The 17,872-nt window shown below is 32.3% G+C and overlaps 1 protein-coding gene across 9 annotated transcripts; it reads left to right on the top strand.

Moving 5' to 3' along the window:
• The first annotated feature begins 10,438 nt into the window (after window positions 1-10,438).
• Window positions 10,439-16,809, top strand: LOC141702144 (uncharacterized). Of its 9 annotated transcripts, none has more exons than XM_074505846.1 (7): window positions 10,439-11,923; window positions 12,202-12,308; window positions 13,051-13,101; window positions 13,647-13,802; window positions 14,027-14,090; window positions 14,567-14,670; window positions 15,195-16,809. In XM_074505846.1, exons 1-5 carry the CDS (start codon window positions 11,917-11,919, stop codon window positions 14,066-14,068), a joined length of 363 nt encoding a protein of 120 aa, XP_074361947.1. In that variant the 5' UTR covers window positions 10,439-11,916; the 3' UTR covers window positions 14,069-14,090; window positions 14,567-14,670; window positions 15,195-16,809. The 9 variants fall into 9 exon arrangements, 8 of the variants coding, with proteins under 8 accessions (XP_074361947.1, XP_074361946.1, XP_074361944.1 ...); XM_074505843.1 differs by having other exon boundaries at window positions 10,441-10,609; window positions 11,853-11,923; window positions 13,647-14,090; XM_074505841.1 differs by having other exon boundaries at window positions 10,441-10,609; window positions 11,755-11,923; window positions 13,647-14,090.
• The last annotated feature ends 1,063 nt before the right edge of the window (window positions 16,810-17,872 follow it).

The raw sequence follows: 17,872 nt of genomic DNA, 5'->3' as shown, positions 1-17,872 counted from the left end.
ATAAACATCCATGGTGAACCAATCATCCCAAAAGAGGAACCTATTGATTGGGACACCATCAATTTGCCTACCTTTTTAACCACTCTTCCACTACCAAAGAAACAGAAAAGAAAATCCAAATCTACACCTCCCCTAAACTCTAAGAAATTCACTCAAAAACATAAACCTAACCCTAAGCCACCCATTTCTAAAGATGATTATGTTCACATCTGTGACATAAAAGAAATTTCAGATATTGAACTCTATCTGGATGAGCTGGAGGATGTAAGGGGAATTGCTGCTTACAGACAGCTACCAGAGAGATTGGTGTTCAGATACAAAGGAGCTGGGGAAAGAACATGGCCTCTCTACAGAATTCTGAATGAAGGCTACTCTACCTTGATCAGAGTCTTTTCAGCCATACAAAAGGATTCTGGCTTTACCAGGACTGCCAAGACTGAAATTCTCAACAAGATTGCCAACATAAGGAAAACCTGGAGGGAGCCCAATGCTTTACCCAGAACCTTACTCATTCAAGAAAGGGGAACTACAATTCACAAATCACCTCATTGGTTGATGTAATTCAGAGATAATAAAGGAGTCAGAAGATTTTTTAGACTTGAAGACCAACTCAAGATTGCCAGCAATGAAACTCTCAAAGAAATGCAATCTAAGTTGGATATCAGTGATGAAGATGAAGCTGAATTCTTCAGACAACTCCAACTCCAAATTGAGGAAAATGACAAAGGGCTAGGAAAGAAAACCAGGGATCAAAGAAGAAAAAGATGATTTGCTCAGGCTAGTGGAGCACCCTTGGAAACACTGTAAATCTTCAATTACCTTCTAGTACATACACTTTTGCAACACTTTTAAATTTCTACTTAGTTTCAGTTCATATATTTGTTAAGTGTTTTGTTATCATCAAGTTAACCTTGAATTTATGTCTACAATTCTTATAGACATAAATAGGGGGAGATTGTTAGGAATATATGTACATTAGTTTGATGATATGTTTAACAAAACACTTAAGTAGAAATCTAGTGTTTGTAGCCTCAACGGATAAGACCACTTTGGCTATCCGTTGATGGTGTAGCTTTACTTAGAAATAAGTCTAGTGTTGTAGCACATTTCAGTCTCTGAATTTGAGATATAATTCTTAAATGTTGAGGGAAATTATAAGTCATGTTGACTACTAAAGGATATGCAGATAGGAAGGCCAATTGTAAATATTTCATGCCTTGTAATTTTGTATAAATGAAATGGTGTCAACGGATAACTTAAAGACCTTCAACGGATGAGAAACAAAGCTTCAACGGATGTCTCTAAAGCTTCAACGGATAACATCCTTCAACGGATGAGTGCATCAACGAATAGAGCTTCAACTGCTAACACATCAACGGATAAAGCCATCAACGGATGAAGGCTTCAACGGATGTTCTGTTAAATAGCAGTTGACAAGTGGTAGTTGTACCTACAAACAGAGGCACATGGGTTGACAGAGACAACTGAGATGTGGTAGCCTATTTCAGGAACATCAGAAAAAGCAGTCGTTCTACTCTAGTATAAAGAGGCAATAGTCAACAATGCACTGGAGTAAAATGGAGAAGAAACAAGTGGAGAACTTATTTTATTATTGTACTTTTATCTTTGTCTTCACTTGTAAACTTGGTGTTATATAAACCAAGTAGCAGCTAGTAATTAGAATAGAATTTTTCAGAGCTGTTTAGAAAAATCTTGAGAAAAATTATCTAGTTTGTACTAGGATGCAGCTGTGATCAACTTCTTGAATCACAGATTTTCTGAAATACCATCTCTGGTGGAACAACAAATCCACCAGAAAAGTTTTTAAGGTCTGTTGTGTTCTGTACTTTTGTGCATGAATATATATCTTTCTGTATTAGCTTAAAGCAATTCACACACTTGTTTATCTTAAACACAAAGCCTTTGAAACTGCTCAAAACTTGAAAAAGTTTTGAGATTTACATTCAACCCCCCTTCTGTAAATCTCATTGTTAGTTCACTAGGAATAACAACAATAGTTTATCACTCAATTATTTTGCTTGATGTTATGTACGAAAGCTGGATTGGATTGGTGTTTAGTATTTCTGAATTTCATTTTAAATAATGACCATTATCAAGTTGTGATCATCATATTCTATCTTTCATAACTTTATTTTCCGGAATTGATGCAAATGAATTTTGCAGATTGGACAAGTTGTACGTACTATGATCCAGTTTCTTTCAATTTCCAGAATTTCTATAATAATTTCCTTCAATACTTTATATCATTATTAAGGACTGCTTCATATATTTATCTATGTAATCCGGTACTTAGATTCCTGTTTTTAGTTTTCTTTAATTCTATCTGTTGTACAAATTATTAAACTTAAGATATAAAAGATTGACCAATTATTTATACTCCACAAGTACTCAATCAAACTTTTCGATGATAACATTTTAACGTTATAGTTTCTCGAGAGTTATGAATAAATGTTTTATTTACTACATGAACTCAATAGAAATTTAATTTGAACGGTACGGAAGACAATATAATTTAGATGCATAATCCAAATTTAAACCAATAAAATCCATAAGATTAATACATCATCTTTCAGACACAAAGTACTCGATCACATTCATCTACTTTCCAATTTAATAGAGATTAAACACACTATTCGATAACTATATCAAATATTAAGTCTTCTTGATGAAAAGTAAAAACCAAGGTATCGTCTTTTTCCAGCTCATTATCTGTTGTAAATTGGTTCCATCCAGCAGAGAATCGAGGCAATCCAGTTGAACACACTACCTTAACATTCCATGTTAGAAGCCCCCTCATCAAGGTTACATTTTCACCATTTATCCATCTCCTACCATTTGGCTGTATAGCTGTTGGGATATACTGCAAAAAAATATCATTTTTGAATTAATTAGCCACAACACAAGTGAACTTTATATTATATTTGTGAAAATATTGTAGGTGAATTGAAGGATTAGTGTAACAATACCGCTTCATGACATGTGTTGTTCACATTTGAAGTTGTCAGCGTTGCGGTGAACTGCATCGCCATTACTTGATCATTTTCCTCATCAATTACACCCTCTTCTACAACATCTTCTGTTGCTCCTTCAATATTCATATCAAAGATTTCTTCTTCTTCCTGCATTCCTGCTTCAGGAATTTTTGCAGGATCATCAGTCTCTTCTTTAATATTCATGTCAACAATCTGTTCTATTTCCGCAATTCCACCTTCAAGCTCTTCATTAACATCTGCATACAATTAAGAAAATGTATTAAGATGAATATTTTCATAAATAGCTTCTCCATTATTAGCGAATGAGTGCATTGCTTCAATAAGTCTTAACATTTTAACAAAAATATTATATGACTATTATTTGGTATCCTAATTACCAGACAAATTAAATGATATACAGTACTTAAAGTATTACCATTTCTTGATGAACATCAGACAGGTAATTTTTCAATTTTTGAACTATCAAAAATGACAGTGTCAAACTTCCAAGATCCTCTGTAGGTAAGCAACATAAAATCCTTCCTCTCGAACATTTTGTCATTGACTAGCTCCAGTAGATCAGAAATCTTCCCAGTAGATTCAGAGTACTGACAATTGTATATCACTTCATTCTTTAACATCAAATGTACTTTGACAGGTATTAACTGTCCAAAAGAGGTGTGAAACTTTTCTGGTATGGTCTGTCACAAGCATAATAAGTATCGCTAGGTTTAAAAGTTAGTATTGCTACAAAAAAGAGATACTGATCATAGTGCGGGAAAATAATGATTAGGCAATTTAAAGCTTACTATTACTCCAGAGTCTACTGCATCGCCAATACCAAATACAATGAACTTGCAATCAATTCCACTTATTGTATCTATAAATTAAATATCATTATCCAATTTTAGTTATAATGAATAATGAAAATTAAAATTCTCTCTCAAAACAAATAAGTAAAAACTTTGTATAAATGTGCATTTACCTCTAGAAGATAAATGCGACCGGGAAGCGAGTCTTGCAGAAGTATAATCTACTTCAATTGCATCAGGATTTAGTGCATAGACCACAAATTGTCCCAGGTCCTCATGCTTGAAAATCAGAATTATAGTTAAATACCTGCTAACTTCTTTCAAGAACCATGTAAGCTTTACAAAATTGTGGTCTTCTTGGTGAATACTTGACATCAAATTGACGACCATTTGGTAACCGAAACCAAACTTTTTTTGGCATCACGCTTGCAAATGTTGTAGCCAACCTCTCTGGTAATTTCTGTATAAATCAGTTAAATTTTAAAAAACTCATTAGTAAACCATACTTGCAGCAATCTATAGATTATAGCAAAATTAATATGTTAAATTTGTATAATATTAAATAAAAAACTTACCACTACATTTTGTACATAGTTACCGGATTTAAGAATCACAATAAACTCTGGAAGCTTGGATACAGAAATATCTACCTAATAATTACAGAAACAGAAGATAATTATTTTTAAATTTAAAAAACCATTTAACTTGATTCTATTAATATGAATTGATATGATTACATACCATCTTCTCCTTCTGCTTCAATTTCAAATTTGATTTAGGAATATTTGCATCATTTATAAGTGGCAACCAACTACAAAATTCCTACAATGGATTGATCTCATCTGCTTCTTCTATTAAAAGACCTTTTCCTTTTTCTCTGTCATCAAATTTATGTTCAATCTCCATATCTATAAAATATGTAATTAAGAAACATATGTCCAATAAGTATAAATTTAAAATCATAAAGATTTTAAGACATTGATAAGTGACATACCTTCACCTGAATCCAAATGAACCTGTAGAAACCAATCTTTTCCAATCATCTCTTTTCCTCTAATACGCCTTTTCAAATAATCAATCTCTAATCCATCTTCCTGAAATATTCTTGCTGAAATGATATCACTATCATCCATTGTAAATAAAAGTGTATCTCTTTCGCGCAAATGAAATATCCTTAGCACATATCCAAGGCAGTAAAAATATCCATTTGCCGAGTCGTATGAAACGAAAGATTCATGCCCTTCAAGCGAGATTTTCATTATTTTCATGAGTTTTTCACTGTATTTGTATCGCACCAAACTTGGTACAACCTTGGAAAAAATAATAAACAATACAATGTTTACAGATTACACATAAAAAAACAAACACAAAACAAACACACAAACATATAGACTCTATTATATATACAACCTTTTCGATTAAATCACATAAAAAACTACTTACAAAACCTCCACATGCCAGAGTATCTTTAGAGACGATTTTCAGAAATGATTTTGGCACAAACAAGTTTCCTGCCACAAAAAATAAAACAATTTATAAGTTTGTAATATTGTAGAATATCCATAATTGAATCAATTTAAATATAGAATTTAAAGTAGTTAATTTATCACATTACCTCTATCAAGATCTTTCTCATAAACATCATGTTTATAGATGCAAACATTCACATTGTTCACATTTTTTATATCATTATGCATCCTGTACATCACTATAGAAACATCAATTCCAAGTCATGTGTCTGATACAAAATCAGACCAGCCTTTCCCAAATCTACAATGGCCTCCAACCCTTTCCACCTCACATTTTCATTCCTTAGTGGTGAACCTCAGACTGACAAAGTTTCCATGTTTGAAGTTTTTGTAGAAATTCTCTGTTCCTGACTTCATTGTCTGTCATATATGTAAAAATTTGTTCAGGTATCCAGCATATACATACTGGTATTAAAGTATGAATACGACCTGATATGGAAAACAATTGCAAATAAATCTTACCAGATCAATCCCATCACCTTGCAAGTCTGCACTATTTACGCTAATACGGTAAGCTTCAGTTTTGTTCAGGAAACCATCATAAACTAACATAGCAACAGATTTCTGAAACTGAATGTTTCCATAGACAACCATGAATTCTTCGTCTTTACATTCCGGTTTATTTAACATCCGCTTATTTGGTTCTATCGTCGGGTAGTTTATCTCAATTGTCGCTTCCTTATATATCTTGACATTAAAGACCCCATCTCCATGATAATCAAATAAAATAAGATTATATATCGTAATTCCATAAAACTCCATAAAGCGAGCAAGACCACATATTTTTTCGATTTCTGAATCATATCGAGCACGTCATTTATGTGTTTTACAATATATCCTCAAGCCAGTTGGAATTCTTTCACCACAAACACTTTTAAAATCCTCTGGCACTCTCTGATCAAGTACCATTAAATCAAATACATTTAAAAATAAACATAAATTTGACACTATATAAATTTACGTTGTAAAATATACACTTACAAAGTGCCTAAAATCAGAGACTTCTACATTTGCTGCCAGAAAGCTACATATACTATCTTCATTATTTGTACAGTTGATATTATGTTAATGTACCTAAATAAATGCAGTATATACATTCTAGGTTAAATTTTTAGCTAAATTGAATTTGACATTCTTCGCTCTAGAACTGGATCATTTCTTCATCTGTAATTACATAATAAATTTGTTCCAAACAATATAAAGCACGTTATTTTACTTAGATATTACATGCATGAGATACAAATCAAAGATTTTACAAGAACACTACATGTATAGGATACAAAACTTGAGAATTACATGAATCTGAGCAAGTAATGTTCTTAAATTCTATATAACATTAATCGATTAAGTTAAGGTGTGTATACTTTAAAACTCTACAATCAAACAATATAATCTCAAGTTCTAACACTCATTCATGGTTCCATTGCATATATACTGTATGAAAGCAAGATAAACTATAGACAAGGAATCGATTCATACCTCAATTGTAGAGAAAAAGTTTGATTCTACCGAGAGTGTTGTCTCCTTGGTGAAAAGAAGTTACTTTTTGCGTGAAGAAGTTGAGAATCCCAAAGTCACGGTAGTTTTCTAATCTGGGCTCTTTTATTTTAAGACAGAACTTTGATTTTATGTGGGCTTCTTTTAAGACAGGAGTTTAACATATCTCAAAGTCAACTTATTTGGGTTGTTTGGGTTTTTTAATTCTTTTGATATTTTCTCCTTCTTTATAATTTTTAAAAAAATGATTTTTACAAAATAGTGTTATATATTATGTTTTAATATAAGTGGGTTTTGTATTATTTTGATTTTAAAATAAAATATTGCAATAAATTGTATGTTATGTAATATTTACTGGATTTTTTAAAAAAGTATTTAATTAAAAAAAATATTTACTCAGTTTTGTTTTATAAATTATTAAAATATTGACTACTGAAAACGTAAAAGAGAAATGTTAAAATATGAGTTAAGAGACTTTTAATTGGTTAAAATGTGAGAGAAAGAAAACTAAAATAAAATACTGAGATTTAACGTTAAACTATAATATCAATTTTATATTTCAAAATAAACGGAACCTAAATAACTGTAATAAATAAATTAAATAAAACTAGAAGATAATCGTTTATGTTATAAAAATTATAAACTTCGAGAAAAAAATTCAAAATTGAAGAAATATATTGTTATTATCACCTCCATTAAAATTATCAAAATGTTTATAGAGAGTTAATTTTCAATGAGATATGCTGCGTGTAACAATTTTCTGTAATATTCAATATACTTAATATGTTGAGAATATAAACATATACTCACAGTATTAAGTAAATGAATTATTTATAAAATTTTCTCTAACCAGTTTTCTCTTTAAAATAGATTGAAAATAATAAATAAATATTTTCAACTAACTTGGCATAATACAATATACTCACACGATTTTAAATCAAGATAAATTTTTAACCTCACTAATATATCATTTTTTTTGTTCAGTCCCTCACTACAATGATTTCTCTATTAATTTGTTTTTAAAAAATCATTAGTTCAAGTGCACTGTACATCGCTTCACAATTTAGTGTTGTGGTATAAAAATTATCCAGTTCATGTGCTCTAAATATTTTTATTTGTCACTTTTAGAATAATTTGAAAAATAAAAATACTAATTCTAATACTAATTTTTAGACTTTTATACAAAGTGAAATGGGCTCATTCATTTATCATTAAATATTCTAATAAATACTAGATTTTATCATTTAATTTGTAAAATTGATTTAAAAGATATTCTCATGTCAAAAAAAAAGATATTCTATTTCTCGATCATAAGCATGTAATTTTGAAATGAAAGTTTGAGTTGTTTAACAAAAAATGTTACAATTTTTTATAACATTACAATTTTTTATAACATTATAATTGAGTATCTTGGAGTGAGTGAAGTGGAACTAGGACAATAGATGATTCTTAACCATCACTTAAGGTATGCAATTGTGCACGTATTTTTCATATTTTTATAATTGTAAAATATTATTTTAATATAATAAATTATGATACCAAGGTATCTCGAGTAACATATATAGATACATATTATATATATTACGAATTTACGAATCTTATTTTATACCTATTTAAATAACTAGTCAACTATGCATAATTAATAAATATTATTAATAAGAATATTAAAAAAGTAGACGTGAGATATATAATAATATTTTATGTCTTTTTCACGATTTATTAATTAGTTATGTAACATATAAATTTAATATCAATTTGAATAATAAAAAGTTCTAAGATTTTAAGGATAATATAGTACTAATAACATTACTTTTATAACAATACTATTTCTTTTATATGTGAATTTTGCATTTTACTAAATTTAATTTCAAAACTTTACTCATAAGTAATAGGAGAATATATTATTAGAACAAATAAAAATATGTTTTTTATTTTATTCCAATTTCGAAATTATTATATATTATCTTTTTATACATTTTTAGTTGTAGAATAGAGGCGACGACGCCGAGAAACTTTCAAAAAATATGTTATTTTGATTTATTTTTGTTGTAAAATTATTGTTATCCTCTTTTACATTTTTTTAGCTGCAGAATACGCGAGACTTCGTCGAAAACGTTGCCGAGAAACTGTCCATAAATTTCTGATTTTGATTTTATTTCAATTTCAAAATTATTATATATCCTCTATTATATCATTTTAGTTTTAGAATACAAGGCTTCGTTGAAGACGACGCCGAGAAATTATTAATAAATATCTTATTTTGATTTAAAATATTTCAATTTTAAAATTACTGTACACCATCTTTTATACTTTTTTAGTTGCGAAATACGAGACGTCCTCGAAGATGACGCCGAGAAACTGTCAATAAATATCTTAATTTGATTTATTTCAATATTAAAATTATTGTACATCTTCTTTTATATCTTTTAAGTTGCAGAATACGAGGTTTCGTCGAAGACGACGCCGATAAACTGTTCATAAATTTCTTATTTCGATTTTATTCCAATTTCAAAAATTATTGTATATGCTCTATTATATCAATAAATATCTTATTTTAATTTTATTACAATTTTAAAATTATTGTATATCCTTTGTTATACCTTTTTATTGTCGGAATACGAGGCATCTTCGAAGACAACACCGACAAACTGTTAATAAATATCATATCTTGATTTTTTTTAATTTCACAATTATTTTATATACTCTTTTATATCTTTTGGCGGCACCAAGTAACTGTCAATAAATAAATTTGAATGATACATTTATGAAATAAGTTACATTTGTAATTTTATTACATGTCGCAAAAAAATATCTTGAAACCCAATTAATTAATTAATTTTATCTTATCTTTTCTAATTTTTCTAGTTATTTCTCGATGGTTTAAAAATAGCGGAAAACAAGTTATTTAAACACGAGTTTAAACAAGTTATTCTACAGAACCAGTAATAACAGTTTTTTGAAAATCAAAACCAAACTAGACCATTTAAACGTCGAGACTAAACCAAACCAAACCCGACCAGACCATAAAATAACGGATTTATTCGGTTGCGAATCACGGTTTGAACTTTATCATTTACTTTTGTTTCGTTTTTGTTAAACTTACAATGAAACAGTTATTTAAGTAAATATAATATAAAATTTATTATATATTAGTATTATATATTACATATAAGTACTCTGACATATATTTATAAATATTTAGTTTACATATGACTTTCATATACTTTAATTTAATTTAAATAATTATATGAATTAGAGTAATTTTGATATTTTTAGTATAATATACACCCACATATACACAAAATCATAACTTATAATCTTAACTTGTATGTATATACTAAAATTTTTATATATATTATTATATAACAGTCCGGTTTCGTCTAAACAGTTTTAATTTATAAGAAATCATAACTAAACCATTTAGTGTGAAAGGTCCAATTACTTAACCGAACCATTAAAAGGTAAAATTGGTTTAAGCAATTTCAATTTTTTTCATTCACATTACCGTGGTCCGGTCCGGATTCACGGTTTGACGAATTTGACGAATTTTTTGAATACCCCTTATTTTTGTCAAATTCTTATAAAAATCTTCGATAACTGTCTTTGGCCCCAAATTTATTGGGCTCGAATTTAGCTCGGCGTATGCAGTACTCCACGACTACACCTTCCCTTTTCGTACTACACATGCTTCAATTCACCTTGTTCTTCTTCATTAAACGCCATTCTAACGCTGTCCAAGACAAGCCTGCGAGTGAATCACGCCATTAAAATTCATACGGTAACCATAAATACTTTATTGCCCATGAGGAGGTAAATACCGTGAATTCATGATTTTATCACAATATATATGTAGCTATCTAGAGTGTGTTACTCTTTGTTGTGTCCTTTGTTTCTTTAATGTTTGTGCTTGATTGGTCCTAATTCAGTTAATTACTTGCTAATTCAGTTCTGTCTAGCCTAATTACAAGAAATTGAATGGTTGTTATTGTTTGTAATTTCTTTAGAAAACAAGTAGAAATCTATTTTATGCGATGATTCATTATAGTCAGACGTCGACTTTTCCTTTCGACCATGCATTCGTGGCATTTGGGATACAAGCATTCCTGGCATTGGGATACAAAGAATATAAATAAACCGTAATGCACTTGGCTTTCACAAGTATTTTCGTGTTTTCTAGTATTTGTGCATCAATGCTGGTACTATCTATCAGACAATAGATAAAAATTTATATATGAATTCTCAACAATAGGTAAAAATTGTACTAGACAAATTATATTCGAACCTTTCTTGCATAATTAGCAATTGGTGGACCTACACAAACTCTAAGAAAAAGTTCGACATAGCTAGAGTCATGAGCATGCTATTATAGAACCCAATATAAGTTGAACTTCCAAAAGCTCATGCTCAAAAGGTGAATGCTCAGCCTTGAGTATTATTATGAATAATTTTAGAATGATAGCAATTACAGTTCCCCTTGCACTGTTAATTAACAAAGAAAAAGGTCATACAGTTGATCGTGAAATATACCCATGTAACAATTAAGACACTAGGAAACAAAGTCATAGCCAACAGAATTTCCTGAAGAGTTTTTATTGAAACTAACTTTAGCCAAAACTGGTTAAAAATTGGCAAAAAGGTTCCTTTGATAATTAGCTTTCATTTCCATGTAAGATTAGACATATGAAGTTTATGGAGTGTTCTCCAGAAGAGACACTATTAGACATATGAAGTTTATGGAGTGCTTTCATTTTCTACCGTCGTAGCTGCATCTGTGATCTTTGCATATCGTTTTACCATAAAGACTATATATATATATATATATATATTGACAAAATATACATTTTGGTAATGCATTTTTAGAAGACCAAAGAGCCTATTATATTTTTATGTTTGTTGTTCTAATCCAGTGTAAGTGTAACACAGTTGTAAAGTACGTGGCACTTGTCCCTATAGAAAATGTAGAGCGGGTGTGGTTCAACCAGGGCCACTCCTTGACCTAATAATATGTGAATGGATGTCAGTAACTGAAGCACAACTACAGAAAGCACCCAGGCAAAACCTTTCAAGATCATAATTTTCATTGAGATGGTTTGTGAGTTACCTAACATCTCTCTCTCTCTCCCCCTCTCTTTTCCCCCTCTCTCTCCCTCTCCCCTCTCTCTCTCTCTCTCTCTCTCTATCTCTCTCTCTCTCACCCCCTCTCCCTCCCTCTCCCTCTCCCCTTGAGTTGAAATATAGGTCACGGCAAGGAATGAGCTTAGCCGATCTCATGATCATTTGAATTTACTATTGTTCATTGTGCTGTGCAGATGCAATCCTCTTGTTCCATTTTTTTTGTGCATTCTCAAGGGTTTCCTTCTGATTTTGCAGGGAACCTTAAAATTGCTGCAGATGCAATCCTCCTGTTTCATATTTTTTGTGGATTGTCAAGGCCTTCTGATTTTGCAGGGAACCTCAAAGTTCACAAAGAACATGAGGTCAATAATCTAAATTTTAAATATATTTTAGGAATATATTCGAGTTGAAAAACCTATAATATCCTTCTACTTTCAATTTATACATAACTGAGCTGCTTTGTCACTGAAGTTTGGAGCGCCAAGTTGATGGAGGAAGAGATGGGATCATGCATTTGATAGCTCTCTCTTCCTATATATTGTCTTTATATATAATGATATATGCATCACATACATAATCATTCATACACCTTATTCCTTGATCCATTAAGAAAATTTTATAATTAAATTTGTAAAAAAAGCTTCAATTTGTTATTCAGCCACGTGTGTGTATCAATTATTCGTGATGTTGTTGAAGTTTTATTCTTTTATTCTTGACAACGTTATAGTGGAATGATTTCGGTTGGGTATCATCCCACCCACGGTTTTTACCCTTTCATGGGGGTTTTCCGCATCACCAATTGCTTGTGTCCATGTATTTTACATTGTTCTTAGTTTAGTTACATTCCACAAATAATACAATCCACCATCCTTAGCATTTAATCCGCAAATTTTGGTAAAAACACTTGGAATAATGAACAATTTTTTACTGCACAAGCATTCTGCTCATAAATGCATCATTGATATACATCATTCAAAGTCATTTATGCAGGTTAAGAGCGATCTATAATAGTGATATAGAGTGTGTTGTATACTAAATGCATCTTGACAAATTCACTATTATAGTGTGCGTTGTATACTAAATGCATCTTCACATATTTGCTAGGGTCAAGAGCGAGTTGCCGAATTGGTAAAAGCACAATTACCTCGAGTTAAGGTAAGTGTTGTTTGAATGATCTATAATAGTGATTTATACTATTTTTGTTTGGACCCTTTAGCAGCACACTCTTTCATTGACATCTTATTTATCCTTTTGACTATATACTTGGGCTCCGCTCAGGTGTTTGTTAGAAAAATATGATTGTTATGTTCTTCTGCCAATGGACTTTGTAGCAACTCCTGCCTCTACAAGTAGATGATCATCGTAGCCGCCATAAAATTTGTGTCAGCCCTTTTTATTTCCTGCTAAATGAATTAATTGAATCCTTTTTTTACGATAGGCATTTTTTATTCTAATTCATTTTTGATAGACACTAAGTCAGCAATCTTGATATTTTGAGATCTCAGATATACACACAGTCATCTTTGATTCTTACTAATATTTAGCATAGGTGGGTTCTTTTGATTCTTAATAATGGTCATTGTCATTGTTATTGTTTTTATTAACAACTCTGTTCAGGATCTGTGATCTTATTAATTCATAGAATGCTTCTATGTGTATCTGTTTGTTCATCTAATTTATATTCGGTGTTTCTATTTTAGAAGAGAACATACTGGAGTTTAATTGTCTATGTCTGCCGTTGGAAGTTTCGTTTAAGGCATCTGCTCATGTCGATAAGCTCAAAGATCATATGGTTGGTTATTGATGAGAAGAGAACACACACTTTCGCAAGGCTGCATTTTATTCCAAGAAAAGGGGTCAAGTTACCTCCGCCTCTTGTTTTTACGACTTTTTATATTAAAATGTATATCCATGCATCTTATCCCCCACACGACAGAAGGTAGTTGATGTTAATGAATTATATGTTTATATGATGAGACATGCCTTTATATTTTAGGTAGGCAGTGATGTTATTTCATAGAAATCAATGTTGCTTTATGCTTATAATAAATTAAGCATGCCTATGCTGGTGCATTCACAGGATCCCACTCCAGTGGTTGACACAAGGCGGGTTGAGTCATGATGAAATAGAGGCTGCTTAAGAGGTTTCTGTTACACCAGTTTCCAGTAACATTTTCTTTTATTTTCATATTTGTATTCATGCCATTTGTATTTACTGGTAGATATTGGTTTAATTGTGTTCTGTATACAGCTAAAGGGAATTCATAACCATTTGAGAGAATTAAGGGAGTTAATGCAATTCATGGAAACATAACTATGATCTTAAGTACAAAAGTCCATTGTGTAGGCTTCTTACAGTGAGAAAACAGAAAATTACTTTTCAACTTGAGAATCTTTACTTTATATACCTGGGGCGGGGAGGCCCAAGATAAACAACATAAGAAAATGTTATTATGATTAAATGTGATTAAAAATATTCAGGCACAATTTCTGGGCCCTAAACCACAACAGATATATAATATATTACCGCTTTAAATCAGGATCATCAATTTTTGATTCTTTGATCTTAGTATATATGTATCAAGATGGAACTCTGTATCTATTCCCCTTTGATTTTCAGGTAGACAACTGTCCCGCATGGAGCATCGGTGGTGGCTTGTTAAGAAAACAGATGGTTTTGCAGGTGTTTTTCCAGAACAGATGGTTTTGCAGGTGTTTTTCCAGGTCCGCCATCCCGTCTTTATGCCTTTCCTATATACTAGTGATGAGTTGTATGATGGCTTGCATATGTTATAAACTAGATTTTTGGAGTGCTCTAGTAATTTGATCTATTGTTGTAGAAGACAAACCTGACTTAGTAAAGCACACATGATTTAGCATATGATAAAAGAGATGCTGACTCGAGCGATTTCTGTTACACTAGTAGCCGATACTTCAAAATAGAAGGAGTTTACAATCCTTAAAATAGTATTCAAATCAAGTACTACCATTCAGTTGCAAAATATGAAGTTTAGCAGCAGTAGGAAGTTTAGTGTTTCTTTACCCTTACAGATAAAATCTTCAAATCATATTTCACTAGAAGAAACATAGAACTGCTTTAGACTTTCAAACTAATATGTAACCTTTGACTTCACTTCTGTACTTCCTCTGGTTATGTAGGTACTGACTTTACTTTTGTATCCAACCACCTTTTATTTCTTTATCCTGCCTCATTCTTCCTGGTCTTAGTCTTGTTCAAAATTTGGCAGATATCTAGAGTTTCCTCCATGATGGCGAATGGAATCGTATGTCTGTTCAAAGCTCAGACCACGTGCACGCTCTTCATCCGAAAGCTGCAAGCCATCATGTTGTGGATGCCAATCTGAAAAAAGAAGTGGAATTAGGATTGAACTTAAATGCTAAACGCCATTTTAAGTAGTGGTAGTATGTATTAGTTCACATGTACCCTCTCCAGCAATGTGTGGAACGTTTGCAGGTTCAAGGATTGGAGGAATCTGGATGTATGGAAGGTTTGCAGGTTCGAGGATTGGAGGAATCTCGATGTGTGGAAGGTTTTCAGGTTCGAGGATTGGAGGATTCTGGATGTCTGGAAGGTTTGCAGGAATCTGGATGTGCGGAAGGTTTGCAGGTTCAAGGATTGGAGGAATCTGGATGTGTGGTTGGTTTTCAGGTTCGAGGATTTGAAATGAGATTGCAGCTCCGCTTGCACTTACAGAATGATCAACAGTTTCTGAGGTTTCACCTTCCTCTATTTTGGTGCTGCTGTCTGGACATGTTGGTGAAGAGTCCTTAGTTTTTTCAGTATCCTTGCTTTTCATATTCTTCAATAGAGCATTCTTGTAGTTCATTTGAGTTAAGGAGTACTCTTTGCTGCAGCTTCTCGTAAGTCCTGGCCAGCTCTCAGGTGCTAGTGTTGGTGCTGGCAGGTTTGCAGGTTCAAGGATTGGAGGAATCTGTATGTGTGGACAGTTTTCAGGTTCGAGGTTTTGAAGTGAGATTGCAGCTCCGCTTGCACTTTCAGAATGCTCAACAGTTCCTGAGGCCTCACCTTCCTCTATTTTGGTGCTGCTGTCTGGGCATGTTGGTGAAGAGTCCTTAGTTTTTTCAGTATCCTTGCTTTTCATATTCTTCAATAGAGCATTCTTGTAGTTCATTTGAGTGAAGGAGTACTCTCTGCTGCAGCTTCTCGTAAGTCCTGGCCATCTCTCAGGTGCTAGTGTTGGTGCTGGCAGGTTTGCAGGTTCAAGGATTGGAGGAATCTGTATGTGTGGACAGTTTTCAGGTTCGAGGTTTTGAAGTGAGATTGCAGCTCCGCTTGCACTTTCAGAATGCTCAACAGTTTCTGAGGCTTCACCTTCTTCTATTTTGATGCTGTTGTTTGGGCATGTTGTTGAAGAGTCCTTAGTTCTCTCAGTATCCTTGCTTTTCATTTTCTTCAATAGAGCGTTCTTGTAGTTCATTTGAGTGAAGGAGTACTCTTTGTTGCAGCTTCCCGTAAGTCCTGGCCAGCTTTCAGGTGCTGGCGCTGGTGCTGGTGCTGGCAGTGGTGCTTGCGGTGGTGCTTGCGGTGCTGGTGCTGGCACCCTGCTGTTGTTGCGTATCGGTAGTCTTGGCCAGTTCTCAGGTGCTGCTGCTGGTGCTGCTGCTGGTGCTGCTGCTTGCAGTGGTGGTGGCGGTGTTGGTGCATTTTCACCAGGCTCTGAAGGCAGACTTTCGTAGATATCCTTACTTAGGCTCTTGTTTTCTTGAATCTTCTGCTTGTTTGGGTCCATCACCTGTAGGTAGAATATAGCGGTTGTAAAATATTACATTTGGATAATGTACAAACATTAATACATGTTTCATGAATTCATTTCATCTCTTTCTTCAATTTTGTTGAAAAACTACATACACAAATCAATGAACATTAAGCTGGCCTAAAAACTATTACTACACAACTGTAATTTTTAGAATTTCAACATTAAAAACTAGAAGTGACCACAAGATGAAAGTTTCCATTACAATTACACCTCTCCTAAGTTTAACAATCTATAACAGAATCATAACTTGCAGATTCTTAACACTATAAACTTCAGCTTACTAAAAATCTCCACAGTTACAACTTTTTCTTCCTAGTCTATTAACAATACATCTCTCCTACATTTGACATAATCATGATTAGCAAGATGTCAGCTATAAAAACTTCTAAAATAAGCTTTCTGTATCTATATTTGCTAAAAGCTAGTACAAGTATGTGCTTCGGAACTGAAGATCATGAGTTGCTACGATAATTTAATCAACGTCCAGTCACTAAACACTAGAATTACAATAAACACTATTTGATCTGAAAACATAAAACGAGCATACACAAAGGATCACGTCATCAAATCAATAATGTAATCAGAAGATAGAGATATTTATCCTAGATCAACAGCTCACTTAGCAATCGGAACTCCAGATGCAGAAGTTAGATTCATATAACACCGGTTCGAAGCAATTAAAGTGACAATTAAGCAAACGATTGATTCCGATAAATGATGAACAAATTTCGAAGACAAAATCAAAACTCGAACTCGCAATATAGAAAAATAAAAATTGCTTTCGAATCAAAATCGAGACTCACACCGCGAGCTCTGTATCTACTCAGTTTGAGAATTAAAACATTATGTCATGTTTACACATACATATACACACACACCTCAAACTGAATGCTTCTAAAATAAATCTATGAACTGATCGTAAAAATGAGAGATCGTAAACACAAGAGATGCGATCGCAAAATTTCATACTTCGATCAAAGTGTAATAAGCAAAACATCAACGCTCAATCATCATCAAGCTCATCATCAAACTACTAATATCGACATTACAAAACAACGAGATAGAGATACAAAACCTAAGTTAACAGCTAACTGAAGCAGTAAAATCGAAAATTGATGAAGTTCGAA

Source organism: Apium graveolens, unplaced genomic scaffold (assembly GCF_009905375.1).
Source record: "Apium graveolens cultivar Ventura unplaced genomic scaffold, ASM990537v1 ctg4688, whole genome shotgun sequence".
Taxonomy (NCBI): Eukaryota; Viridiplantae; Streptophyta; class Magnoliopsida; order Apiales; family Apiaceae; genus Apium; species Apium graveolens.
Note: the sequence above shows the minus strand (reverse complement) of the source record. Positions and strands in the feature narration are given on the sequence as shown.

Coding starts and splice junctions, on each gene's coding strand:
- LOC141702144 (XM_074505843.1), top strand. Junction 12,309..13,050: donor AAGTTCACAAAGAACATGAG/GTCAATAATCTA, acceptor CATATTTGCTAG/GGTCAAGAGCGAGTTGCCGA. Junction 13,102..13,646: donor CACAATTACCTCGAGTTAAG/GTAAGTGTTGTT, acceptor TTTCTATTTTAG/AAGAGAACATACTGGAGTTT.